This window comes from Amblyomma mixtum, chromosome 4, assembly GCF_055824585.1.
Source record: "Amblyomma mixtum isolate Tamu chromosome 4, ASM5582458v1, whole genome shotgun sequence".
In the NCBI taxonomy this organism is placed as follows: Eukaryota; Metazoa; Arthropoda; class Arachnida; order Ixodida; family Ixodidae; genus Amblyomma; species Amblyomma mixtum.
Genome location: NC_143015.1, coordinates 105,373,965 through 105,401,776, shown reverse-complemented (window position 1 = coordinate 105,401,776; position 27,812 = coordinate 105,373,965). Strand labels below are relative to the sequence as shown.

At 44.6% G+C, this 27,812-nt stretch overlaps 1 protein-coding gene and 1 long non-coding RNA gene across 8 annotated transcripts in view; both read right to left on the bottom strand.

The window, feature by feature from the left end:
* The window catches only part of LOC149347696 (multiple inositol polyphosphate phosphatase 1-like), an 85,342-nt gene that overhangs the window by 7,564 nt on the left and 49,966 nt on the right, over positions 1-27,812 (bottom strand). For 5 of the 6 annotated variants that reach the window (XM_089587361.1, XM_089587363.1, XM_089587366.1 and 2 more), the window contains 4 exons: positions 9,945-10,162; positions 4,659-4,793; positions 3,930-4,040; positions 2,094-2,231 (listed from right to left, as the gene is read on the bottom strand). In XM_089587361.1, the coding sequence (XP_089443487.1) occupies positions 2,094-2,231; positions 3,930-4,040; positions 4,659-4,793; positions 9,945-10,146 (586 nt within the window). In that variant the 5' untranslated portion in view covers positions 10,147-10,162. Of the gene's footprint in view, positions 1-2,093; positions 2,232-3,929; positions 4,041-4,658; positions 4,794-9,944; positions 10,163-10,280; positions 10,367-19,891; positions 20,505-27,812 lie in introns of those variants that run through there. The other variant, XM_089587360.1, reaches the window with a different exon arrangement.
* Positions 26,655-27,812, bottom strand: part of LOC149347697 (uncharacterized) — a 50,787-nt gene continuing 49,629 nt past the window's right edge. For both annotated transcript variants that reach the window (XR_016292614.1, XR_016292613.1), the window contains one exon: positions 26,655-26,824. This is a non-coding gene — a long non-coding RNA (uncharacterized LOC149347697). The remainder of the gene's footprint in view (positions 26,825-27,812) is intronic.

The following is a 27,812-nucleotide window of genomic DNA, read 5'->3' as shown; positions in this document are numbered from 1 at the left end:
GTGGTCGGTATGAATTTACGTCATCACACAACATGAGGACCAGTGACTTGTTGTTATAGGCCTCATTACCGTCGATTCATATGCTATAGTTTTCAACAGTTCATGTCACTAAGGGGTGACAGTACCTTCTAAGTGTCATATTTATAGTTATATGAAGTCGCGACTGAATCCTCGAAATATTCTATTTTCACATTCTCCCGCATTCCTTTCTCACTTACAGTTGACGCTGAAACTGTCATATTTCCTGATTGCCCATTCGGCGTTATTTAATACAAAATATAGGCCTCCTTCAGGTTGATACAAGAGTGGGCTAGATCACACGACTAAAATGAAAACAGTGAAAAGACAAGCAACGAAACGCCAGATAAAATATTGCAAAACTTCAGCTTCTCTATTCTCGGTGCGACAAAACCTGAATGGTGTCAGCGTTGGGAGAGTACACAACTGCCTTATTAGTGAATTCTCTCAACTGTCTTCAGAAAAAGAAGATTTACCTCTCCATGGCTCTTTGTAGCCTTCGGCGCGACGCCGCGCTAACGTCGTGAACTCAGTCACCACCCTACCGTGGCCCGTGCTACCCTACCCCCTCCCCCGCCCCCCCAAATAGCTGCCGCATCAGGCTGCATTCGGATGAGCCAACTGTCTGCATGAGGACGCTATCTTGTATGGGTATTATCGAGTGTTATCACACATCTACAGAAGGGGTTTCGCTCAATTGGGCAAGTAAGGCCTAAAAGCGTTTTAATATGCCATTATGCGCAGTGTGGCTTGACGTATTTCTTGTAGTTAGCTCGGCTGAAATGGCTGATGTGTGCTTTTCAGTAGTCGTTCTTATATTATTATTATTATTTCAGCTATAATGAAAAAGATGGAATAGGAGTTTCATTATAGCACCTTTTCGCCAGAAAAAACAGAGTTGCGATCTCTTCCCTAACGCATCAGGTTGTTACACTTTTGGTGGCAACTGTACTTCGAGGACATAAACCTCAGTGATTTATTCTGAATTATTTTTCAGCCATACGTCAAGATACTTCACATCTGGGTCCCAAATTTTGCTGCCAGCTTCTGAAATAGGTCGCACTAAGAGATTGCTTTTATTCAATATCTTCAAAGGGCATTTAGTTTTACCGGTCTTCACGACTGCGAAAAAATTGGCAGTGGCTTATCTCGGCTATGCCAGGATATACGCAGCGAAAGAGAGCGTAACGACGAGGCAAGCGGTGTGACGTCATATCAAACAGCGGGGGCGGCGAGGCGCGCGGTGTTGCGTCATGCCAGATGGCGCGGCGAGCGCGGGGCGTCCACCAGCTGCGGCGGTTGCTAGGCAACGGCTCAAGGCCGGTCTCTGTGCCTCCTCGGAGCACCGCCACAGCGAAATCGCAAGTTCGTGGCCAATGTAGCTTTCGCTACAAAACATTGAAGCGACCGTTGTCAGAACAGCTCTTTCGGCTTTCGCTCACGAAACAACTCGTGAGTCGATATTATGTATCTTGAATTCAAATGAAGCGCATTCTCCCAACGAATGCAATTGAGCTCAATAATGCGTTTGTTACTATTATTACTGTCATTAAGGTAACTAAAACGGCCTCGGCGGTCGCATTTCGGCGGGAGAGAAATGCTAGAGTCCCGTGCACTGCGCGATGCCGGTGGGTGCACGTTAAAGAACACCAGGGGGCCGAAATTACCCGGAGCCCTCCAATACGGCGTCCCTCATGTGCTGAGTAACTTTGGGACGCTACACCCTATAAACCAGCCAACTAACCACTTTTCAGAGTGTGCTTTTTATTTTTACTTGCCCCATAGTTTAACTTAGGCGCCAAGCGAACGCCTTTTCCTCCGATCGCTATCAGAAAACCAAATTTGATAACTTTTTGTGGCAGTTTCCCGAAGTTTATAAGACTTCAAAATCCAGCGGAGCTGAGAAGATGCAAGTAAAGCGTCACAAGTCAGCATTCCGTTATGGCTCATGGGACGTGTTCATGTCATTACACGTAAGTGCACATTTACCACAATGCTGTTAAGATGGGGCGCCACTAAGTCGAGACGGAGCCTTGTTGGTGGAGCACAGCAGATAATAGAACATATGTGCTTACCTTTCTTCTTTAAAACTTCTTTTAAGAAAGCCTTCGCCGTGTCTTGCGTCCTTACTTTGGTCGTCGCTGTTATGGTGTACCAGTCTTCTTCGAAGCGATCGCGCAGCAGGCTAGGGAACATTTGCTGAAGTCTGGCGGCTACAAAGTGTAAGTAGCGGATGCACGGATAATCAGCGATTATGTACGAAGAATGTTGTGAGAAAAACAACGCAGCAATTGCACGTGTTATTCTGCATTGATATAAGATTGCGCGAACATAGATAAAAAAAAAAGGTTGCGTTTAAAACTTGATTCGAGGTTATTCTTCATGCTTTCTTTCTCTCCATTGATTTATACTAACTGAACAATGTGCAGGCTGCGTACAAAAAGAATTGCCTTACAGGTTCTCATGCGACACAATTACTCTGGAGTGGCCGCCGGTGTTTTCGCCAAGTCGACCTTTGTAATCACTGCTCACGGGATTCATTCCCAAATTAAGGTATGTGCTTGTTTTCTATGGAGATGCACCAAACTATGGGGCGCTAACTGTGAATCAAATAAGACTACGTGATCATTTTGTGTGGCGCTGAAAGAGACCGGCGCAAAGTCCTAAATCTAGTAAAGACGAGAAGATGACTTCGAAAGTCGGCAGTCATGCTTAGAACAAAATGAGACTCCATCTGCTTTAGCGATATTTCGTCGTCGATACCCTTAGCGTCTTGAATTTTTGCCGCTGGAATATTTTCAGGGTTAGGTATTAGTTCCCTAAATACTGATGATTTACAAATAGGGTGCAATGTTTTCGAGGTAAATCTGGCTTCCCTCGATTCCTGACAACTCCGAACAGATATCCGAAGTATTGGGTTAAAAAGTATTACGGCTCAAGATCCGTGTTCACGAAAATTTACTTTGCCAGAGCACAAAGTTGAAGGCACCACGACTGTCATGTGCTTGAAGTTGTGCTTGAGGTTAACTCCATGTGCTATTAAGGAACCTTTAACGCTTATTTTCCTTCAGAAGGCTTGCTCTTTGAAAGGCAGGCTTTAGAAGTGAAAAGACAGAATACAGCTGCTGACCAGGTGCTTCTTTGGGATCAGTGTATAAATGCTACAGAAAAAACAACATCCTGCTACAAGTGCGTAGTGCTTTTAGTATAGACTCTGTGCGAATATTGAATGTCATATCAGATATGGAAGTATCACTACCCCGGGCTTACGGGCTTGAAGCACGGGACCAGGTGTGTATGAAAAATTGAACTAAAAGGACGACATGCGAGTAGAGTGAGGCAAAAAACATAAAACTGAGGACACTAGCAGTAAGGCAGGAACCGTCGAAAACCAAACAAAATAAGGCTGCAAAAAGAGCCGAAGTGAAAGCGAGTGACAAAATAAGGTCAGCGGAAAAGGACTGCAGCGTGTCATCTATGATGTGGGCGCAGTGCGTCAGCAAAGCAGTATTGCTCTGTGAAACCTGACAAAGGACTGGGCAGGCTGTCAGAGGACATAACGGAGTGCACTCTGAGTCTGAAACAAAGAGAAAGAAAGTGTGCCGCATGTGGCAGCCCGCAAGTGTCTAGAAGAGCTAGCTAAGCTTCATAAACGGTGCGCTGCCAGTTTACCGAGGTTCTCATTTAGAATTTGCGCTAACAAGAAAAAAAAGGAGACAAAAGATTGCATTCTATACTCAGGGTGTTGCTAATGATAGCTTCCGTGGCTTAAACCATCCACAATTCTTTTTTCTGAGCAGCAGTGCAGTTATGCCTATATTCTAGCTTTTTTCAGCAGTGTAGCTTGAGCAAGACACAATTATTGCAACAAGAAGGTAGCGAAACATGCACCAGAACAATAAAGTACTTGCCTATTCGTGCGGTATCTTTGATGCCGGATTTCGTTACGTGGTATTCGTCAGATTCGTTCCAAGTGTACTTCCACTTTTTAAGCAGCTTTACGTGATCCTTGCACAAGTGAGCTACAGAGAAAAATATATTAAAAAAATCATAATTCAGGTTCTCTAATTAACAGAAGTTTCAATTACGCAAGCATGTATATTGAATAATATGTCGTAGGCAATACAGTGAGCTTAATTACAGTACGTAGTCCCAAAGGCTGCCCTTTCCCATTTAGTAACACACCAGATTCCTACCGGTATTGGGGCTACAAAAATTTGAAGTTGTTAAAAATATGTCCGGGCAAAAAGAAAGCAACTTCGAGCATTAGTTTCAGACATTTACATTTACACTATTGGCCCGCTGCAGAACGGATTGCGAGTCTGTACGCTGCCGTTTTTTTTTCTTGAAAAAGAAAAGACAACCTAAATTCCGTCTTCATGGCTTATAAAACAAGCTTTTATAGATCAAGAGTTATACACGGCCACACAGGTCGCTTATGTAGTAGCGCATTTAGAAAAAAAAATAAACCAAACAGCTCCGGATACATTGCTCTGGTCATTGCGGAGTGTCCTCTTTTTGAGTACATATGGGCGCTACAATACAAGTCTACAATAAACTGTTTAAATGTTGAGGAAGACTTTATGGTTTGTAGGAAGCGACCGAAACAGAATTTTCATACAATATTGTTTCTTTCTTACCGGACTCCGAGCGAGAAGCGTTCAGAATTCCGGACTGAAGCTCTGTGAGTCTGGTACTAAATTTAATGATATCCTTTTTTCCTGGATATCTTGTGGTGTGTCTCATGACGAGGATTAAAAGGAGAGGTGTGCAACCTGTGGAAAAGTGCAAGAGAGAAAATTACCACAATTGTAGCTTTGCTATCATCGCTTTTTATGCAAGGGCATACGTGAGAAATCTGCATTGGCACAATCAAGCAGGTTTTGATGCGCACAAAGCAACGAAACCTACACTTACTCATCTGCTTCTGCCCTCTAACTTTGCACGCTAGCATTGTTCATTCGTCAGAATTGCTCTAAGCGCCGCAAGCAAACGTTTTGCTGAGAATATTTGATTGGTAGCTCTTCGACAGCTCTGGTTGGCTTCGCTCGTTAACGACGAATGTTATAGGCAACATAAGTGTGCAGACTTATGATTGGCCAACCTTGACAATTCGTGAGTTCGGTTTCGAAGCGCTAACCGGAAGCGCTCATTGCAAACCGTGTGCTTAAAAGGAAACTGGATATGTTCTAGAAATCAACGAGCTGAAACTTGCAGGTAAAGCATGCAAAGTCTTTTTGGGCTAGCGTTTGAAATAGTGACGTAATCGGCGATTAAAATCGCGACTCCCTTCAAGCTTCTCCGTAGCGCAGAATGCCAAGTGGGGGGCGCATGATGACGTCATCAAAGGTATCGGTACATTTCCAACGCACAAACGCCTGCTTTGAAGGAAAAAACCAACGCCACCGAAGGCAAATCCCTCCGAGGGTTGTTTTAGAGCGTCCAAAGAGGCAAAGTAGGGTATGGTTGACGACAGCGATAATTGGAAATCATACCTTCCGTGACGTCACATTAAACATCCCCGCACTCTTCGGGTGCATTGAGGGAAGCGCAAAATTCAATCGTCGATTACGTTACTATTTTGAATGCTAGTGCAAAAATACTTGGCATGCTTTTCCTACAGCCTTTATAATTTTGAATCCTTGAATATCATGAAATTCTCAAAAAGTGGCGAAGTTGCCCTTTAAGAGTTTTCAACATATTTAAAACTGAGACAAAAACTCTTTGGCGGTCAGCGATGTTATACTGTCCTCGATGAATCAGTTTCATCTCATTCCATGAACCGACCATACGCGATTTGTCGACAATCACTGACTTTCTGCAGAGCTATTGTCATTTCCTTGCTCCGATAGTTCATAGTTAATTGCGTCCTTATTAACGTAACAAATAGTGAGAGAATGTTTCGGATTAAATACTGACGTCACTCCTTGTTGTAACATGGGCTTGTGCCAAACAAATATGCTAACAAATTGTTGTGAACGTTCAAAGCACGAATATAGCACGTCCACGAAGGAGACAAAAACACTCGACACAAGAGCTATCGGTTTGAAACGAAAACATTCGCTTGGAACAAACAAACTACGACAAGGATCAGTCGTTAAATAGGTGATAAGAACGCAACCGCCGTAAGGGCTCAGCAATTACGGCGTTCGGTGGATAAGTGCGAGGTTGTGGGATGGAATTCCGGCTAAAACGGTCTCATTCCGGTGGAGGCGAAATGCAAAGGTTTTCCATGGGCTATGTGACGTCAGTGGATGTAAAAGAACCCCAGATGGTCGAACTTAGTCCGGAGACTTTCATTACAGCATCTATATTTTTTCTTATCCACCACGAGGTAGTTAGTGCTCTTTTCATTTCCGTGTTGCCAATTATCCTTATTAATTTTATTAGATAAGTAATTGCCATAGGGGTCGAACATTACAGGATTCTTAAAGGTTATGCAACATGCGTGCGCGCAAATTGGACTAGTGCCCCATGTATTTATTGTAGGTGGAGGTAGATAGAAGAAGACCTCACCCGCAGCACCACTATACATACCGCATACTATACAAGGCAATCACAGCCGAGAATAAATAAACGCGTAGGAAAATAGTCCCCGACCAACCAGAATTAACTCCTCTTCGCAACACGCCATGATGTACAGTGTCGAGTGTTGCAAGTCATGAACGACACAGTGCGCTACATTTTGTACGCGCATCACGTCGAGCGCTGTGGGCGGCATTAGTACTAAGGTGATAGAATACTACCGCTGAGGTCTCACATGTCAACATAAATAACGCAGGAACAGAACAAGGACAAGCAAGGACACACACTTGCGCTAACTTCTAACAGTTTTCCAACATCGCTCGTGTGTGTCCTTGCTTGTCCTTGTTCTGTTCCTGCGCTATTTTTGCTGACATGTGTCACCAACAAGCCCAAGCTGCCACCTTAATAGAGGTCTCACACTTGTATATCGGTGAGGCAGTAATGTTCGTGGGCGCATTCCCCAGCTGCACAGCTAATCGGCCCAATATTGGAATTGCATTCGCAAAGGGAGGTCCTACAAAGGACCACAGTGACACCGTCCATTTGCGATATTGGGCCGATTACTTGGGCAGCTTGGGTTGGGGCCTAGGAAGAACGGCAGTTTTCTATGAAACTACACTGTCGCCTCTCAGCAAGCTGTCACGCTATGTGAGCGCGGAAAAGGTTGACCCAAATGCGCCGCACTTGAGTAAGTCCTCGTGTGTTCAGCTGAAAGGACGACAGAAAGGTTAAGCCTGACAAGCAACTTCCTCTCACAAAAGGACGAGCTGTCGGTTACAAGAAAACGCATAGTTTGGCGTCCACAGCAACTTCCCCCCGTTTCATCCTGATATAAGAGCTGCAGTTTCTGCGAATTCACGTCAGCCGCGTCAACTTCGTACTTTCGTTTAGAAAAGAGAAAGAGCGCTCGGCGGCCTTGCAGAGCAGATATGCTGTAGCATGCTGCGACTAATTCTACACAGTGTGTGGTGTTTGGAGCCTACTTATAGTCGCGGGCCAATGAACCAAGCGTAGAATGCAAAGAGAAAGAGAAATTCCGGAGGCCTCAATACACAAAACTTTATTACATTTAATTCGTAGTTATAGTCGCAAACATGGTAAGTTGGGCATAAGCCACGCGTAGGCATTAAACCTGCCAAGAGATTCGACATATTATTTTAAGAAAACATGCCCAACCAATTTGGACAAAAACATTTCTGAACGGGAAAGAGCTTATGAACGCAATTTTTTCACATTTTGTAACGTTTCATTATAGCAGTCGATATATCCGCTGATCTCCCGTCGACAGACTAGCATTATTTTGTTATTAACGTTTTTGCTATCGTCAAAAGCGTTTCCCATCGGTTTTATATGGCTGTCTTAGCTGCTATACTCCGTTTCATACATAGCTGTCAACGCTGCCAAAGGTACGAAAGTAGTCCGCTGCAAAAAACAAGCGAAATGTATCCGTCCGCCTCGCATCGTGGCTGAGTGGTACGAAGCGCGCGCCTGTGTGTTCATTTTACAAAGGGCCAAGGTTCGATTCCCGGCTTGGCTGGTTCTTTTTCATTTCTTTTTTATTTTTCTTATAATTACCACTAGGTAGAAAGCCGAAACTGTCCAACTCTAATGCCTACTTTGAAAAACACTGCGCTGTTTACTTGCGCTGCTTACTTGTGATTGCGAAGTGCTGCTCTCGGGCGTTCAGTGACTCTTTTGCATGCGGCACACAATGAATCATTAATTGTGTGGTGATAGAATTCAGTGCGGCGTCGATTATTCCGGCTAGCGGCAACCCGACATTGATCGCCGTATTCAGCGGCTTTAAAGTGAGCGGTGTCTGATTCGGGAAGTCGCCACTTTTGCGCTGTTGTCACAAGGAAAATTCTTTGAAATGCTTCCGTTCGTTGTGATGTTTTGTATTAGATGTCGGATTCGGTGTGTTATGGGTGTGAGCTAGTGCGGTGAGATGGGGATTGTTGAAAGCTGTGTATTTGGGCCGTGAGCAGAGATTCCGCTGCGCAGGTCATCGAACGCAACAAGTGGTGTCGTATATTAGCGCACTTGCCGCTGCAGTTGACATTGTTATTGTGAGAAGCCGACGACGAGGTTCCGTGGTTCCTGAATAGGGCGCACGAAGAGGTTGACGAAGCTCGCTGTTAGTTCTCCACACAGTAGCTCGTCGTCGTCCTCTCGCGGTAACAATATAAACGAGTAAAATTTCTGGCTTCTTACACACCAATGAGATGTAAGCGCAGCGTGAGTGAACGTTGTGGCTGGCATTTAATTGTTGACATCCGCTCTCATGTTTTTAATTTTTGTAAATATCATCTTTGTAACTAAAGTTGTCCGATTGCTCGATCGTAATCTACAATCGTTGTTTTTCACTGCTGCCACAACTCACAAGAGTGTAGAAACTGGTGCTGTAGGTTATGGAATGGTATATATAACATTTGCTACGCGTATCATGTGAGTGGCCTACAGCGGTTGTACGGTCGGTGATTTTTACAGAAAAGAGAACAGCGCACCAGGTCTCGGAGGAAGGAAATGCTTCAGGTGAATCACTCAAGCAGACGACATGACCGGCCGGCCTGCGCGGCGGCCTAGCTGCGAAAACCTGATACAGGAGGGACCGGAAAAAAACCCAAAAAACTAAGGCACTTTGTTTTGTAGAACATAAAAGAAAAAGCAATCTTTTTGCAAAATAAAACACCGTTATCATTATACTGCAATATCAACCAACATTTACTTTAATTTTTAGTTCAATACGATTTTTACTTTTGACGCACTACATTACGATGCGGACGAGGAGCGCGAACAGGCGCCGCAGCCTTGGCTGCGTTGACTGCTATGTATGAAACGGAGTATAGGTGCGAGCGATGTAAACACTACAAAAGAAAGATTTTCCTACATATCGGAAGAATGGACCGTTATCATCTATATTTCCATGTAAGTATAGACTGTTTTCCAATGTTCAAAATTTTTGCCCAAGATTGTTGTACATGCGTGCATGTATGCCATAAAACAGCTAAATTTCTCCGATAAAGTATTTGGCGAAATTTTGTGTGCTGCGACAATAGAAACCCGAGCTTGCTGAGACAATCAAGGCTTCGATTTTCAGCCTACTCAAGCCTGATCTGCTTAAGGCAGCAAACAAGGATGTCGGTATGAAGTACAGCTTCACAGGGCAGAGAAAGTTATCTTTTTGGTAGTAGTGGTCACATTGTTTTTCTTTTTTGCTTTCATTGCACTCATGCTTTACTCACAGGCCAATCGTATACTGTCCGGTGTGATAACAGAGTTGGAGCTTTTTTCCTTGCCTCGCTGCAGGTCCTCCTTCTCGACATTTAAATCAGCACTGATGCCGAAGCATGCTCTTTCGATCTCATCGGGTGTGATATTCTGGATCGCCCCCAGCTTACCTCGGACGTATACCCGCTGGGCCCGTTTGCTATCCAGGCCCGTGGCATGTGGGTAGGTCGTCTTTGTCCCGAAAAGAGTCGACGGAAGCCTGTACGGATCGCGGCTGCATCGGCCGTTCCAATCCCTGGGTCGGTAGCAGTCGCCCTTAGCACCTACTGTTAGCGCCAGGATGACAGCAGCCGTCGTCAGCACAGTCCTCATGTTCAAAGCTCGTCTCCTGTAAGACAACAAAAATTAAAGTCATCCTCGACGTGTATCGTTGTTCAGGAAAAGAGACAGCTCGGGTTCAGCTTTTTTGTCTTTAGAGCCGATTTGTAAAACCGGCGTAACCATACCTTAGAACTGAAGCCGACATATTTTGGAGCTTTTGTGACTGAGAGGTCTTTGCTGCTGTCTTTCGCTGTCATTTCTGGATTGAGAACTGCGCAGGAAATTTTCTGTGTGTTACCATGATATTTTTGTTAGAGTGGTAGTTTTTTTCTGTTTTAGAATTAATTTTACTCTTCATCTATTTTACATTTTCCACATTATTTGAGTCCACACTAGATAGTTGTTTGGTAGCCGTCATTTATAATCCGCGTGTTTTTAAAGGTACGGAAAACAGAAGGGACCCGGATGACTTCGTTGTGGGAGTATCTGCTTCAGCCGGCTCTACTCACGGTGACGAATCATCATGTTGAAATGAAGTATAGGTTCAAAGAGCAGCAAAAATGACATTTTCGAAACATTTTCGAAACAGCTGCTCGGCTGTGCTTAGCTGCCTTATCAAGACACTTTTACACGTTACACAATGACTCTTAGACATCGTTCACTTGCCGCATTCAGTAGAAATTGAGCGGGGAAATCTTTTGTATAGACTAACGCATTCACTTACACGCATGCGGGAATAAAATTGAGACTGAATAGTGCTGTGGCTGGCGTGGTAGGACAAGTACATCAGCGGTGAACAGGGTGCTCGGTAGTTGTTCTACCACCCCTAAAGATTCAGCGCGAGAAAAAAAGGTGGCTTAACTTTACGTGTAACATTACGTTCTGAAGCTACACAGTCGGCTTAGAGTGTCTTCACAATGTGGATAACGTTCACTTTAAAAAAAAAAAAAAACTTACTCAGGAGGCCTCCTGCAGGCGTCTTCGCCGAGGCAGTTCTCGGCACCAAATGCACTCCCTTCGGGTGTCAGTGCGGGTATAAAAAGGGGCCCCCAGGGAGGAAAAATGTCACGGGAAATTCAACTTCCCCCTTTGATTCGTTTAAAGCCTTCTTCGAACAAGACATACACGTCGCCCTTAATTGAGACTCCTGTCATCTGTCCTTAGCCGCAGATAACTCCCCCATTTGACCGCTGTGTCGACTTCATCTTTTATTTTTTGTTCCTTTTGAAAACCACGGTCGTCGGTCTTCTGACCTTGATCGGTGGCTTGGGGCTTAGTCTAGAGTCGGCGAGCCGCGCCTTGTTGTCCAAGTTGCAGTTTGTGATTGCATTGGGCTCAGCGATTCGCTACGGCGCATTATTATTATTGTTGTTTGTTCTAATGTCATCCGGCCATATTTCTGATCAATTTCATTAAAAAGTCAATGTCGCTCTCATCATTCGCGAGTTGCTGCTAGCTGTAATCTGTCATCTCGGCGCATCATTCTCCTAAATGCTAGTCGCTGACCCTACAGTTACTGCTGTAAGTCCGGGCTGTTAACATAGCATAGAGGCCCATTGTACTGCCAACGACTACAAAGCGAGCCCCATGCGATGCGACCTATCACAAAGTACTTTGTTTATTATTTTCGGCTCTCTGAAACAAATAAGAAACTGCAACAAAACCCAACTTATGAAAGCTTGAAAAACCTCTGGAACGACCTTAAACTAGTTACGGGAGGTAAATGATTTCGTGTGAATGTACAAACTCGCTTCGACAACTTTTGAAAAATACTTTCATGAAAAAGAACCGTTCACTGGCTCTCGTGTGGCGCGGTTCATGACGTGTGCACTGTGGCGACCGCGTAGCGCCTAGGTAGGGGCGTACTTCCTCGATCTAAGAGCCCTTCATGCCTTTTACGCTGCGGCAACATCGACATTGACTAATAATATCCGCTGTCTTCAGCCACCGCGTACAATCACTGCAATACGGCCTCCATGAAGTCTGAGTATGAGACATGTCATCGATGTTTCAGGACAGAGTTCATGTTCACAAATTACAATGGCATCTGGACACAAGGCTAAAGGCCATGATGTCTCTCCAAAGACGTAGACGAGTAAACAATACCATTTCTAGACGCGAGACCGAAGGGCACAACTGTCTGTCAAAAACGCAGGTGATGGTCTCTGAATGCGCAGTTTGATTGTGCCTAGACGCCACGCTTACGAACGCAATGACGCGCTATAGATGGAGTCCAATACTTTTAAACTTGCCGCTACTATCGCCTCCACATGTGAGGCCAATGAACTCTACAGCTGACCAAAGACGCACACGACTGGCTTTCGAGCGCGTTGATGGGACGAGGTTTAGATTGCACAGACTGCCAACACTCTAGGCTCCTTGTCGATTTCGCCTTTCCCCCGCTCTCAGTCATGTGATGAGCACTCCAAGCACATTACGGGTTTAACTTGGCTTTCGCTATTCCGTAGAGTGAACGAATGTATAATTTTGGTCATATCTGTAGAAAAGGTTTCGCTGCAGTACTGGAAGATTTGTATCCTGTCGATTGTAGGTAATGAAAGCCATTTACGTTCATGTTTAGATCAACAAATCGGCATGGTTTCTGAGGTTCTGTACAATACATGCAGAAGTTTTAAATCCTAAACAAGCTTCGTACAACGAAGCGTAAAACTATAGAGACCTTTACATGAAATTCAGCGTGTGATAGTATGGTGAAGACTGAGGAGTGCATTACAATTTTTGCCCCTTTTATTTGCTTGTTTTGCCGTGTTTTCTGAGCGGCGAGGCAGCTTCACTATATATGAATACAAAAGCACAGAACTGTATGCTCGCAGGTTCATGGAGGCTGAGTAATAGCCTGTGCCAAACCGCTCGACTACGCTGCTTGCAAGACGTCAAAATCTTCCTCTGATCCTTAATGCAACTCTTCGGCACTTATTATACTTGAAACGAACGAATTACAAATTCTATTTTATTGATAGAAGTCAATGTCATTTCTTGGATGGTATTAGAAAAAAAAAACACGAAACCGCAAAGAACTATTCGCCAATTCGCATATCAAGAAGTCTCCGGCACTCACTTTCACAACAGTGTAAAAGAATACTTCTTGAAGAAGTTTTTGTGACCAGGTAATTTGTTTGATCAATCATTATTTCGGTTCATTAGTACGGAACAGCCCAGTAAGGCAGGACCATTCAAATACAAGGCTCTACTTCTGAACGCGAGCACTTCATCGGCGGCGAATGGTAACACCAATTTTGTAATGTTCACAAATGAGATTACTGAACTTGCACCCTTACTCAAAAATGCATATGTGAAAAAAATTTTCACCAGCGCTGCGACTAAGAACAAGAACAGAGAAGGAAGACAAGGACAAGCGCTCGTGAACAAGCGCATATGTGAAGTAACCCGACGATCTTACTTTCGATAATCCATTCCTTCCCAGTTCTCTTGACCTTGTTGTTCTGATTCTGATTAGCCGCGTTGTTCTGCTTGAGAGCTAAAGAAGCATGGCGTCACACGCATGCAAAGAAACTTGGCTGGACTGCCCCTGCGACCTTTTGCCGTGCTAAATCACTCAGCAAAATCAGCTTCGATATGCAGGCAAACGATCCTAGTGGCACTTAAAGCAGCTGCTTTTCAGTACTTGGAGTTCCGAGCACATGCTCAAAATCTCCATGAGTAACGCCAGTTACGGCGAAATAACGCCGCACGCGCCGCAATCTTTCGTAAAGAGCTATTGCATTGGCTCTGAAAAGAAGAGAAGAGCTTCTCGGCAGCATTTCTACAAATTCTAGCTCTAAGTCCCAAAATTATCAAAATACTCCACTCCTTGTACATGAGTGCGTTCGTGTCCGCTATGCACCCTGGCAAATCCCCCGCCATGGGTATGTGCCATTAAGCCTGACGACGTCGTCATCATCACCATTCCAGCTAAGTCTAGACGAGCGTGCGCTACGAGTAAAGTCAGACCGAGCAGCGGATAAAAGATTTGACATCGATTAAAAAAGTCACAGATGTGGGCTGCTTCTCTGAAACATCTGCGGAGAATCTAAGAAGCGTATTTTCAGCCGAAATTAGCTCCTGGGGAATATATACAAGGAGCGGACGATATGAGTAAAAATTTTCAATTTGAGCCAAAATTTCCCCTTGCGGACTATGCACCTGGCGAGGACTATAGTCCTAGAGGTAGGGCACTTGTGCAGCATCTGCTAATAAAAAAAGCACAAATGTGTGCAGGTACTTTCATCTGTGCTGTCGAAATTGCAGTGTTAATACCATTTCGGCGCCGCAGAAGACGGATTGACACATGGTTGCATAGCGCGCAGTGATTTGTTACATTCAACCAATCTACAGTCAGAGTAAATTGTATTGGTTTTTTAGCCCTTTGTATTTAACCTGGAAAGCCTGAAAGGCTATTGTCTTGAACGGCTGCGCTACTGCGAATGCCTCCAGGTCCATCCAATGTCAAAAGGAACTACGAGTTTCTACAAAAAGACGAATTATTTCGTTATTTTTCTGCTCAACTTTAAAATGACATTGGGATGCGTGAAGCCAAAAGGAAAACTACTTAGACAAAAGAAAAAAGTGTGTTTGTGGTGCATAATTAGCGAGTAATGATCAAATGAATGCTCATGCTTGTTCTTTTTCATAGTGGAGGGGCCTGTACTTACGTGTTACTTTGTCCTCATTTTCTTTGCGCCGTTCATACTGGCCAGCAGGAACATGAAAAAACGGCGTGTCAAAACGTTTTGCTAAAATTTGAGTCAGAGTTCATTTATTATTTATTTATTTATTTATTTATTTATTTATTTATTTATTTATTTATTTATTTATTTATTTATTTATTTATTTATGTATTTAAATACTTCTATAGGCCCTGGAAGGAGGCTATTACTTGGGCGAGGGGAGCTGCAGTACATAAAATACATAACGCAAAAATATTATCGAATACATGAAAAGAATGCGATAATAAAACGCTTAGAGACAACAGACAACATATTCATCAAGGTACGATATATACAGCTATACAAAATGCTCAACACAAACAAAAAATAGTGGAAGACGCATTAAACACGGGTAGCTGAGCGGATGAGTTCTTGATATTTAGATACGTCGAAATGAGTGACAATGAGTGAAAAAAATTGCGAGGACACTTTGGCAACTAAAGTGTTCAGAGGCGAAAGCCGAGGACACTATGCCGTCATGACTTCCGGTGGATGTGTCGTCACACCGTTCCCATGGCTACATCGATACCCAAGTTAAACATTTTTCAGGGATCTTAAGTGTTAATTACGCTTAATTACGCGTTTTTTATTCTAATATGACACGAATCCGATGTTTTCCCGACCATTCTGTGATAATTTTCACTATGCCGTGACGATTTCCGGTGGACGTGATATTACACCTTTCCCATGGCTATATCGACGTCCGCGCTATTTCGACGCAATTTCGAAATTTCTGCCTATAATTAACTAAATAATTACTCTACAGTAATCAAATGTGGCTTCTAGGTTAATTTTTTTCTCCTCTATCTGAAGCAACCAAATTGGTTTTCTTTATCTTTTTTTAGTTCCCAAGTTAAACGCGTGTGACACACTTTGTTAACGGACGGACGATAGTATGAGCCTTTTTCGCCTTAATACTGCGGTGCAGCGACGACAACACAACCAAAAAAAAAAGACTGACATGCGCATTTGTTGTCTTTTTCTTTCTTGTGTTGTTGTTGTTGCGCCTCAGTATTCTCAGTCATGCACCAACTTTCCCCACAGGCCGCCATTCTGAAGTATCAGTGACAATGGTACATGGCAGGTTATTGCACAGGAGTTTTGCAGCGCGATTGTTTACAGTGAACCCGCCGCGGTGGCTTAGTGGTTACGGCACTCGGCTGCTGACCCGAAAGACACGCGTTCGATTCCGTCCGCGACGGACGAATTTCGATGGAGGTGAAATTCTAGAGGACCGTGTAATGTGCACGTTAAAGCACCCCAGGTGGTCGAAATATCCGGGGCCCTTCACTACGGCGTCCCTCATAGCCTGAGTCGCTCTGGGGCGTTAAACCGCAATTAATCAAATGTTTACAGTGAAATAAAGAAACTTCCTTTTAAGATGCTGCCGTAGTAGGCCCCTAGTGTCTTCGTCATAACTGAAGTTAGCCTTGCGGACAGTTAGGTTTCGTGGTACTTTGCTATATTGATGTGTTTCATCCCTAACTTTATGAACACCCACTCATATATACTTGCTATCTCGCAGCAGTGTAGATCGCCTGGAAGCTTTAAGAATATATTCAGCAGTTGCCCGCTGTCATATTCAGTGCAGTGCGTATTTCCTATATGTTTTCACGAAAACAGTTTTTACATCTCGTAAAGCTTTTGCCTGCATGATGTAGTTTTGATTTTTGTTCTGGTATTACCAATTATATATATATATATATATATATATATATATATATATATATATATATATATATATATATATATATATATATATATATATATATATATGATTTCTTTCTTGTAGTTCTATATGGGTAACAGGGACCTCGTCAGGCAGAGGGAGTCTGCCTTTTGTCCTATTATCCGAGAATGAATTGTGTCCGAACGAATATTCCGAATAAAATAAATAAATAAATAATCCGAGAAATTGGTAGTGAGACCTTAAACTCTTGACTGTTGGCAATCTATTACCGTATATAAGCCGATCGGTATTGATTATGCTTTCTGTAAGTCCTTCGGGCAGCATCTGAATGAGGGCAAACATGAGCGGTTAGTCAGCCGGGCCGCAGCGAGGGCCGCAGCGGGTTAGTCAGTGCTTTTTCTCTTTGGGTGAAATAAGTCGGGTGACATTTTTTACTGATGTGCTGGCGCTAGCGGAGACAATAGCTTGTTATCAGGAGCAGTAACAAGCTCTCCTTTGGGTCTTTCATGCAAAAAATGTACGCATTTTTTTGTCGTTGCGGAGGTCAGTCGCCGGGAGCGTGACAAACGACGTTATTGTCTCCAGTGGTCGCTGCTGCCAGAATCGCATTAACGGGCCACCAACCTCCTCAAGCTGTGAAAATGTCGGACTATAGAAATGAGGCGTTCACCCTTCGTGTTACTAGGTGGGTTTGCCTGTTACCTATGTGACCGTGGAGTTCACAAAGGGAGGAACTTGAACCTTTGAAAATATTTTTAGAAAATTTGCAAACATTGGGCGCACTGGGCAGGTAGGCGGACTTATTACGAGGACTTCAAGGCAAAAAAAAAATGGCTGCGGTTCAATGTGGCTTGACCCTAGTAACTTGAGCCAAAGCTCTGTTAAGCATATGGTCTCCACTGACTCAATTCAAATGTCGAGGTTAAGGCTCAAGGCCAAATGTACCCAATGGTCGTAGTCATATGATCACATGGTAATTGTACCATAGCCTGGGACATACCATCAGGCAGTTAAGTGCCGTTTGACCTTGTGAGGCACTGAAGGTCATTGCCTCATCCACATAGAAATTGGAAGTTGTACCCCGATTAAAGATCAGAGGAATGGACCATTACCTCCAATATTTCCATAACAGTATCTTACAATTTCTCAACATTCGAAATATTTGCCCGAGAAAGCTGGCCATGAGTTAGCTTTTTAACTGAATTCCGGTACGTAACTTTTGGTTTGGTTTATGGTTGATTAGGGTTTAACGTTCCAAAGCGACTCAGGCTCAGGAAGATACGTAACTTTTAAACTATTGTATATATTTGCCTGGTTGCGATGACAGGTTTCTAGTCGGCAATTGTTAGCACTGTTACCAGTTATAACCTCGGAACAGCGGTTACCGTCGGCACTGTGACTCACCAAATGTTGGTTTGGTTTGGTTTATGGGGTTTAACGTCCCAAAGCGACTGAGGCTATGAGAGACGCCGTAGTGGAGGGCTCCGGAAATTTCGACCACCTGGGGTTCTTTAACGTGCACTGACATCGCACAGTACACGGGCCTCTAGAATTTCTCCCCCAAAGAAATTCGACCACCGCGGCCGGGACCGAACCCGCGTCTTTCGGGTCAGCAGCCGAGCACCGTAACCGCTGAGCCACCGCGGCGGCGCCAAATGTTGCCGTCTTGGATGCTATTCAAAGGTCACGTGGCTGCAGAGTTCGCGGAACGACTTCAGGCAGTACACGTAACTTGGTGGCGCACATGCCGCATGACATTCCCCGTCTCGTTCTCATGATAGATAGGGCCACGAGGGGTCACGTGGGCAAAAAAGCGATTTCTTGATTTTAGACTCGTTTCGTAGCGCATTTCCATTGCTTTCGAATGATATACAACCTGCCAGGGTTATTACACTCCAAATAACTTTTTACCGATTTCTTTTAAAGAGCGTGACAAGAAATTGAACCGAGGTCCAAGCCAGAAAACGCCAATTTTCACTAATTTGCCTTGCTTTTTATCATTTATCATTTCTTATCACAAAATACTTCGCTTATCGCTTTCTAGTTTTCTCATTGGAGCTAGTACGCTTTCCTGATGCTTTTTTTTATTTTAGCTTGAGTTAACCGTTACAGGAAACGCCAGCTGGGCATTCAACGAAACTGTTTGGTCGAGGAACTCATAACCACATTTTAAAACCGTGAAGACTATTCAGACGGCTATTGACGATGCACTTTCAAGACTTAATGATAGAGATATGCGAAGAATCAAAGTGTTCAACAATTTACAGTCCTGGAGAGCTCTGTACGTCTATACTGAGAAATTTAGATGCACGATGGATACGAAGACAGCTACTCTAAACTGGCGGATTCAGCGAAGAAGCATGGAAAACTTAAAACGAACAAATAAAGAGGCTGCACTCATACACAGAGGGAGAAACCAAGGAATATTGAGAGGTGGTATCCCCTTTCGAAGGCTTCAAGCCCGTATTTCTCAAAACATATTTTTGTAATCGCGTACCTTCTTTTTTTGAAGTAGAGGCTTCAGTTTATTGAAATTTTTTTCGGTAGTTAAAGTAATGATTCACACATATTGAAAACCTTATTTATGAAATGTTAAAATCTGAGACGTAGAAATTGAGCTAAGTGAAAAATTTAATACGTCTGTAACATGATTTTCTTGGGGGTCCATTATTCTAGTTCCTGATGTGTAACGACAATCGGCCTCTGTGCGTGCCTAATTCAAAAGTCGTGTGATGAAACGTTAAAGAAAGCCGCAATTTTGTGAAAATAATTAAAGCAAAAATGTGCCGAGTTGTTTTTTTTTCAGTCAAACAGTATTAGTAGCTGTTATTTCTGTGTAGTATTTGTGCCCTCTTTCAATAGTGCAACTTCGATTACCATTTCTCGAGCTTCACGGCGTCAATAAAAACATATATTAATGAATAAAAAAACACAAATTTTCGCTGCACTTATATATCGTATTATACAAGATTTAATCGTGTAAAGCTGCTCTATAACATTCTAACTTTAATTCTCTTCCATTTTCGTGCATGACAGTATTTTTCCTTCATAGCTTATTTGGTACTTTTTGTAACCTGTTAGTTTTTGCGTTAATTTCTTTGTAACGAATGCCTATGTAAAGTCCTACCTGTCTTTTTGCGGTAACACATATAAAAAAAATGGAAAAATTGGCGCCATTTCGCTAATAGAAAGTGTAGTGTACCAAACTGGTGACGCTCCACGTTGTCTGTATTGACTACTCAGAAAAGTGTTTAAATTATCAAGCGATGGCGTCCACACCCGCAAAGTAGACGCATTATTTACCATCTCCGCTTCCAGGAAATCGTCAGCATTGATATCTGGTTACTACGAGAAAAACCTTTGGCATCTAAGAACCCACCTTCAAGAACGAGTTGCCGGCAGATGTTGGCTGTTGGGCTGCTCTCAGGGGTCGAATACTGAACCCCAGAAAAGAGAGAGAAAAAAATGCTGCTGATAAAAAAAATTTAGAACACGCAAGCCCAAGCAGGTGAGTAAGCGTTGTGAACCCGATTAACCTTCTTTTGCCTGCCGGCTAGACCAACGCCACCTTGAATCCGCTCCACCCGTTTACTGAAGAGCTGAATGAAACAAAGCTACACGAAAGAATAAACAAAATATTTAGTGAAAAGCCTGGTCGTACGTGGTCGCGAAAGCGGCAATTCGTTCGACTCTGTACGTAAATCCTTTGTCACCGTGCTACAAAAGTTTTCCCTTTCGTTTATTGACGCGCAGTTCGCACAGCTGCCCCAGGAGCAGAGGGGGGTACAGCCCGACTATTTGTCTTGGCACTCCGTTTAACTTTGGCGCTTGCGGAATGCGTCATTCAAGTCCTCTCAGCTGCGCAGCAGTTGCCGTAACTCTTCCTTCGAGCTGTTATAATGCAGCTCATTCCTGACGTCACATGTTAAAACCTGCTTCTCCTTGTTCATTTCGTGAAGCGCAGTGAAAAGACGGTTTCTAATCTTTAGACAAAGGTTCGACACTAGAATGATACATTGTGTGTTTATAGGTTTATGAGGGTTTAACGTCCCAAAGCGACTCAGGTTATGAGGGACGCCGTAGTGAAGGGCTCCGGAAATTTCGACCACCTGAGGTTCTTTAACGTGCACTAACATAGCAGAGCACATGGGCCTCTAGAGTTTCGCCTTCATCAAAATTCGACCTCCGCGGCCGGGATCAAACCCGCGTCTTCAATGTGAAAGAAATTTAGCACGTTTGACGCCGTACTCACGTTTATGATTGACGTAACCCATTCGAAGAACCTGCGGATCCTTGAAATGTTCCGGGGAGGATACGAGGACTCCAGTTCTCGGTTTCATTCCGCAATACTATCAGCCATGCATTTTCTGGGAGGGGGGGGGGGGGGGGGGGGTGGACGCCACCAGAGCATCCGTACTCGAGCTGGACGCTTAACGTCAAGCGTCGTACACAACGCAAGCTGTCGAGAGGTGAGACTCTCGTTGTGGATGGTACCACTCTCACTCCCTTCGCCGTCGAAAACTACTTGATCCACCAAGAATGCTCCCGCGAGCACCGACATCCAAACAATCACTCTCGTATGGGATGCGACACCACATTCAGGCGTCCCCTATACCAATGCACATGCATCACGAGCTGCACGCAGGCTGTCTCCTGGTCCGGGTTCGGCGAACAGCCAAATAGCTCGAAACACCGAAGCAGTGTATGCGGATGCGGCGGCAGCCTACCCGGGCATTGACGCTTTCGCGGTAGCAGCCTTGGAGCACAGTTTCAGTGCTGTTCTTACGGCCTCTATGTGGGCCCAGAGCACAGACACAGCAGAGAGCACTGAAGTGGCACCGCCTATCAAACATTTTGATAACATCGGTGTACCTTGCCACATCGTTGCCGGCTCTCAACAAGTTTGCCGCGATTGCACGACAGGCCGATTACCCACTCGAGTGGCTCTCACCTCACCGAACATCGTCGCAGTACGTGATGCTCCACTACCACTACACAAGTGCTTCACCTCCTCTGAGGGAACCTACGCCTGACGTCAAATACAAACAAGTACTTTTCCAAAACCTTTCTAGACGCCGCCGCGGTGGCTCAGTGTTATGGTGCTCGGCTGCTGACCTGAAAGACGCGGGTTCGATACCGGCCGCGGGGGTCGAATTTCGATGGAGGCGAAATTCTAGAGGCCCGTGTACTGTGCGGTGTCAGTGCACGTTAGGAACCCCAGGTGGTTGAAATTTCCGGAGCCCTTCACTACGGCGTCCCTCATAGCCTGAATCACTTTGGGACGTTAAACCCCAATAAACCAAACAAAACCGAACCTGAATCCTTCCGGTTTATTACGAGGCACAGATGCTTTTTTTAAAGAAATAATAAAGTTGTTTGTATACTTGACTTAAGCCTGGTTGGCGAAGTACTTTAAGCGCTGATGCACGACATGAAGAGCAGAACCGGAAGAGAGACACTCGTAGAGGTCCGGAGTCTTACTACCGCTTCTCCATCAACATTTCCGGTCCACAAAAAAAAAATATATATCGAATTATTTCTGAAGCAGAATCTGCTAAAGAAGAAGTTTTATGCAGTAACTAGTTTCAAGTCAGCAAGCAGGAGATGTCTGGCCTGTACAAAAAAGGAAAGAATGACACGCTGAAATGTCTGACGTAGAAATGCGAACGTTTTTTTTCATGTTTGCCTTGAAATGCAAGTGAATTGGGAGCGTTATTCGTGGGCTTGTGCGAAGAAGGGTGTAAAGTATTATTATTAAGTCATTCTTAACAATCTCTAACTTTCCTGCATCCATACTCAAAAAGCTGTTGGCTTTGAGCAGGTTCTATACAGGTTCAGTGTACCTTTTCCCCTGGCTGTGCGCAGTTTGAACGCTGATGCCTTGCCGTTTTAGTACTTGTTCTGCGCACGCTTAGAGCAGGCCCCATACCGGTTCAGGGCAGGCTCATTGCAGTTTCAGGGCACCTTCAGTTCACGCTTAGCTTACGATCAGTGGATTGATAGTAGAAATTTAATACAGTTCGCGGCAACGTTACCGTCTGAACGGTAAAGATGCTTTTGTCGAGAGTCGTTGGTTGTGCGTCTAAGGTGTGAAATTAGCCTTCACATGCAGACAAATGCGCAGTTCCTGGCACGCGGAGCGTAGGTCAAAAGTTCCTGGGCCACAGGGTCCGCTTTAGAGCGACACGCCCGAAGCTAAAACTCTCTATAGAGGATAAGAGAGACATCATTCTCACCTGTGAGGACCTTAACAGTTTTGTTACTAGCATAAGTGGCGCGATATGCCGCTGAAAAGCCGACCCAGTGGCCTGGACACTTTTGACGAACCCTGTACATTTCATTAAAATTTTTTTGACAGATTGTATTCTGTGGGTCGTGAGAAAATTCAAGGATTCAGTGCCTCAAGTTTGCATCGACCAGCTCGTGGACACCTGTGGCGTCGAGGTTCCAGAGCACAGTAGAGATGTTTGCTTCGACGGTAAGGGGGGCTACTAGTAATCCAGGAACATAATAAAAAAAAATGAATAAACAAAGCACTCTCCATATAATCGCATGACCACCAATGCTGGCGAGCTATTCTGGTAGAATGACGATCACCGCAAGTTTTGTGAGTGTTCATCCTAAGAGCTAGATGCCACTGTAAAGACGACAACGAGATCAAAAACGCTTGCTATTTTTCGTGCGATTCCCTATTTAATGATGATTTTGCACTTACACTCGAAATATATGGACATTCCTTTTACTCACGAAATATGTACCCTTAGGCTGATGACCATGACGCGCTGCCTGAACTTTTTCATCTTTCGTCGATTGGCGAGAGCCCTTCAATGGTTTTCGTGAACACGGATTTGAGCCGCTTTCGACGATACAAATAAGAACAAAAGGGTTTGATTTCGGCTGCGGCGACCGCGTTTCGATGGAGGAGAAACGCAAAAGGCGCCCGGATCGCTCCCCTTTTTTTTTCCTTCTGCCTGTCCTTTTATTCCCGCTAGCAGCACCTCAGGTGCTTCCGGTTTCGATGGGAGATGCCGCCGCTAGCATCATCTATTCCTTATATTTTTATTTTGTATCTATGTTTTATGCGTAGCATATTGCAATCACTCAATTCAGCCCTTGGGCGCGGCCGGGCAGCCACCAAACCACGTGACTTGACGCCACGTGGTTTGGTGACGTCACGCACGTGGTGACGTGACGTCACCAAACCACGTAAAAAATAAAAAAATAAAAAAGCATAAAAAAACAAAAAAGCTGAGCATGGTTGCAGTTGTCACCACCCCGTTTCAAAGGGGGCGCTCCTATCCATCCATCCATCCTGCCATACGTCACGGAGGAAAAGCTGCTGAGAAAATCGAGTGCCGCCAAGCAATACCTCGCGCAAAAATACCGCGCAATATGCAACGCATTCTTGGCTTAACTATAGTATATTCTAGGCACTATAGCTTAACCAAGCTAAGCCTGGGCATCTTTTTTATTTTCATTACCAATAAATTGGTTGGTTTATTGGTTTCTTGGGGTTTAACGTCCCAAAGCGGCTCAGGCTATCAGGGACGCCGTAGTGAAGGGCTCCGGAAATTTCGACCACCTGGGGTTCTTTAACGTGCACTGACATCGCAGAGTACACGGGCCTCGAGAATTTCGCCTTCATCGAATTTCAGCCGCCGCAGCCGGGATCGAACCCGCGTCTTTCGGGTCAGCAGCCGAGCGCCGTAACCACTGAGCCACCGCGGCAGGCGAAAAAAATTGATTAGACTATAGATACAAAATGACAAAATGGCTTAGCATATCGAACGCGAAATATTGCGCGAAAGCACGTTTTTTTGCAAGTGGAAAACCGGCGTCACATTCCTGATAGCGCGATTGAGGTGTCCACTGACCCAGGGAGCTATTTATACTCTTCCTTTCCTCAAACTCAATGAAGCGTAAACCTTCCGCTGGTTTAAAGAAAAGGAGCATGACTGCAATTTGTAGGTGGACGTCACCGCCTCCTTATAGCGCGACTGAGGTGTCCACTGACATAGTGACCCAGTTACACTTGCTACTCAGATGCTTCACACAGACGAACACCGCTGAAACCCGGCAAGTGGGTCTATAACTGGTTTCGCAGTAAAATCACAAGCCACGACCTGCGCATGGCACATGTGCTGCTTCGCTATGACGGAGCTTGATTGTAAAGCATTTTATTCGTCCGGAAGAGCTTGGTGTTAAGGAGTCGCGTTAAATGGCCGAGAGTACATAGCCCTCGACGACTTTGTCAGCCCACTCCAGCGCCAAAACTTGCGTTCCTGGTTCAGAGCTAGCCAGCACGGTCTCCCACTGCTCGAGAGAAGGAGCGGTAACTAGATCACCCGGTGGCGGCTCTATTTCGCAATCCCACTGGGTATGATCATAATTGGCTCTTTGGCCGCAGTGCCTACAGTTCGGCTTGTACAGATGAGGATAAATGAGCGCGACCAGTGACAGGGTGCACCTGAATCTCTTTTGTAGACGACGCCACGTATACCTCTCGCTCTTTAGGCTTTTGTGCCTGTCCAATCTGTTCCAAATTTCGAGATTCACGGGTTCGGAATACATACGCCTGTTGCAGTTCTTGTAAGAGTGGCAGCTACTTACTCTTGCACGCAGTGCAGGAGGCATAAGCTGCTTCCGTTGAAGCTGCCTATCTCATCGTGGTAGAGCTTCTTCAGCCCTCTGCCTGCCCGGCTGTCCCAGCCTGCCCAGTACAACGCTAGTCGCGCAAAGCTTGACCAATTAGTGTGTGAAAAAATGAGAAATTTAATCATGCATATATGAGAATGAGTTAATAGTTCTAAAGAAAAAAACTGGCAAGCGCACTTGACTTCTCGCGAGTGAGAGTGCGAAAACATTGAAGTTCTCAGTCCTGCTGCGTTGCAGATTGCTTATTGCTTCTAAACGAACCAGCGCAAAAAACACAACGGACAAGAAAAAGGCAGAACACGACGTACAGGAGCGCTGACGGACAGGAGCCTTTTTCTTGCCCGTTGTGTTTTTTGCGCTGGTTTGTTTAGAAGCATGTCCTACCAACAAGCCCAACAACAAGTGTTGCAGATTGGCCATGAGTCATGGTTGACCACGAGCAGTGCTTTGCATACTTTGTACAAACCCTGTACTATAAACATTCATTACGTTACTTGTAAACTGCTCAGTTATGCTACGCTGCAGTAGTGCTGAGTCATGCGTCATGACTGCCCACACTTTGTACACATTCTATACACCTCACCTTACATAAGGTTACTAGACTATATCCATGATTCTTGACTATATGACTATAGCCATGACACAGGACAATTACGAGTCATGATTTTATAGGCAACATATTACGTTAAGTTTTATCATTTGCGACTGTACATGTCCGCTTAAATGTGTCGTCACATCATGGACCGGCATACTGCATCATTGGAGTTTCGTGCCATAGACGTCGGCGGGCAGCTTTTGGGCTAAAGGGACATATAACGCCGTTGCATTGAAAAACGCCGCCGCTGCATTTGATTCGCAGGCAGGGGTGGCGAAGTTCGATCTACACTGGGGCCAGGTACTCAGCGGTGATGCAATGGCCAATGGACATTAAAGCTTCAATAGACGGACTGCGGACGTCCAGGGTCCACTGGACGTTCGAGGGAGTTCCAGAGCTCATTCGGTGGGTACGAGTTTTTCCCCAGCCTAGTGCTGGACTTCTGCGGTGTAAAATTCTTGGGAAACGGTTCTTTAACACCACCTTGAGTAGACGAAAATTAGCCTTCCCACGACCAATGATCTGTGATGAAATCTCAGCGCTAAGTGACCACAAAGTAGCGGGCAATACGCGTCTTTTTCGCTATAAGTACTCGAAAAACTGCCTCGGAACAGTTGAAATAACGGCCGCGCTCTCACGACACAGGATTCCTGCGTTGTACAACATGTCCGCGCTGTGCCGCCTGCTCTATTAATGAGAAAGGACTTAGTATATATAAAGACAAGGCCTGTAGTCTGACTACACCATTGCCTGGCTGTCAACTCTCTATCAAAATGACACTAATGCAAAATATCAGCTCTTTTACCTTGACCCACAAGCTGCGCCAGAAAATGAAGGCACAGATGAAGCAGTGGTCTTCTTAGGCTCCTTTACAAACACACGAATCTTCCAGAGCACTTGCGAACCCAGGTCGTAATTTTTTTTTTATTGTTCAGAAAACGATGCAGTAGCAAAAAAGACGGCAACGGCATGAGCGTCAAAATATGTTCTCCTTCTCTGCTGGTCCTCCTCTGCTGATATTGTCTCGGTTGCGGCACCCATTATTTCGTACCAGATCTGCATCTGCGAAAATGAGTACATTGCGCGGTCATACGCCTTGTTTAAATAGTTCGAACAAGCAGACATCATCTTCACGTATACAAGAGACGAAAGAAGGCAAGCGCTGGACCTCAGCTGAGTATGAACCACAGCGGTGCTAGAGTGGTTTGAGAATCGCATACCTATGCGGAAGGTGCGAGGTTCGATGCTCAGTGTCGCTGGTTATTGAAAAATTCTCAGCGTCGCCGGTTATTAAACAATTCGCAATGAATACAAGCTTTCCCGTAGCTTTGTGCTCGGCTTATCATTTGGTGAAATGCTTCGAAAATTGGTGTTTGACCCTATACCTAGCATAGACAAGAAAAAGTCCTTCGCGCCGTGGCGCTCTTGAAGCACCATTAAAGCCCCCTAGCACCATTGAAGTTATTCATCAGTCCCTCAGCCTGCGCATACCACTAACCACTAAACAGCTAGCCAGCTGGCAACATTAAACCAAAAGGCCCTGTCCCGCAATGCCATGGATATATAAAGCCATTTGACTAGCAGTTTTCGCAACTAGGCAGCGCGTAGCATTACGGCACTTGTAAATATATGTACAGAAATACAGAAAATGTTGACAGTAAAGCGCAATAGCAGATTTTCCGGAAAGCACATAAAACCAACACATGTATTCACATTTTTTCTTCCTGCAATTTCTTATTACCAGCTTCTATGTGCAACAACTGGAAAACCCGAAGTATGAAACCATTTAGAGAAAAATCATTTGTATCTCGTTTTGAAAAATACAGGATGGCCTTCAGCTTTTAAAACATCTAATAATGTAAAAATTGGCGGCTGAACTTAAGCTCTGCTTTAAATATATGACGCGATAGAAAGAAACGAGTTGTTCACGACTGCAGATGTGATCAATGTAGTCGGGAGCGGAATATCTAGACTGCGTGTGGATAAAGAGAATAGGTACAGGTTAGATTTGGACTGTGTAGAGCGGCGTTAGGTTTTGCAGAGTCATGGA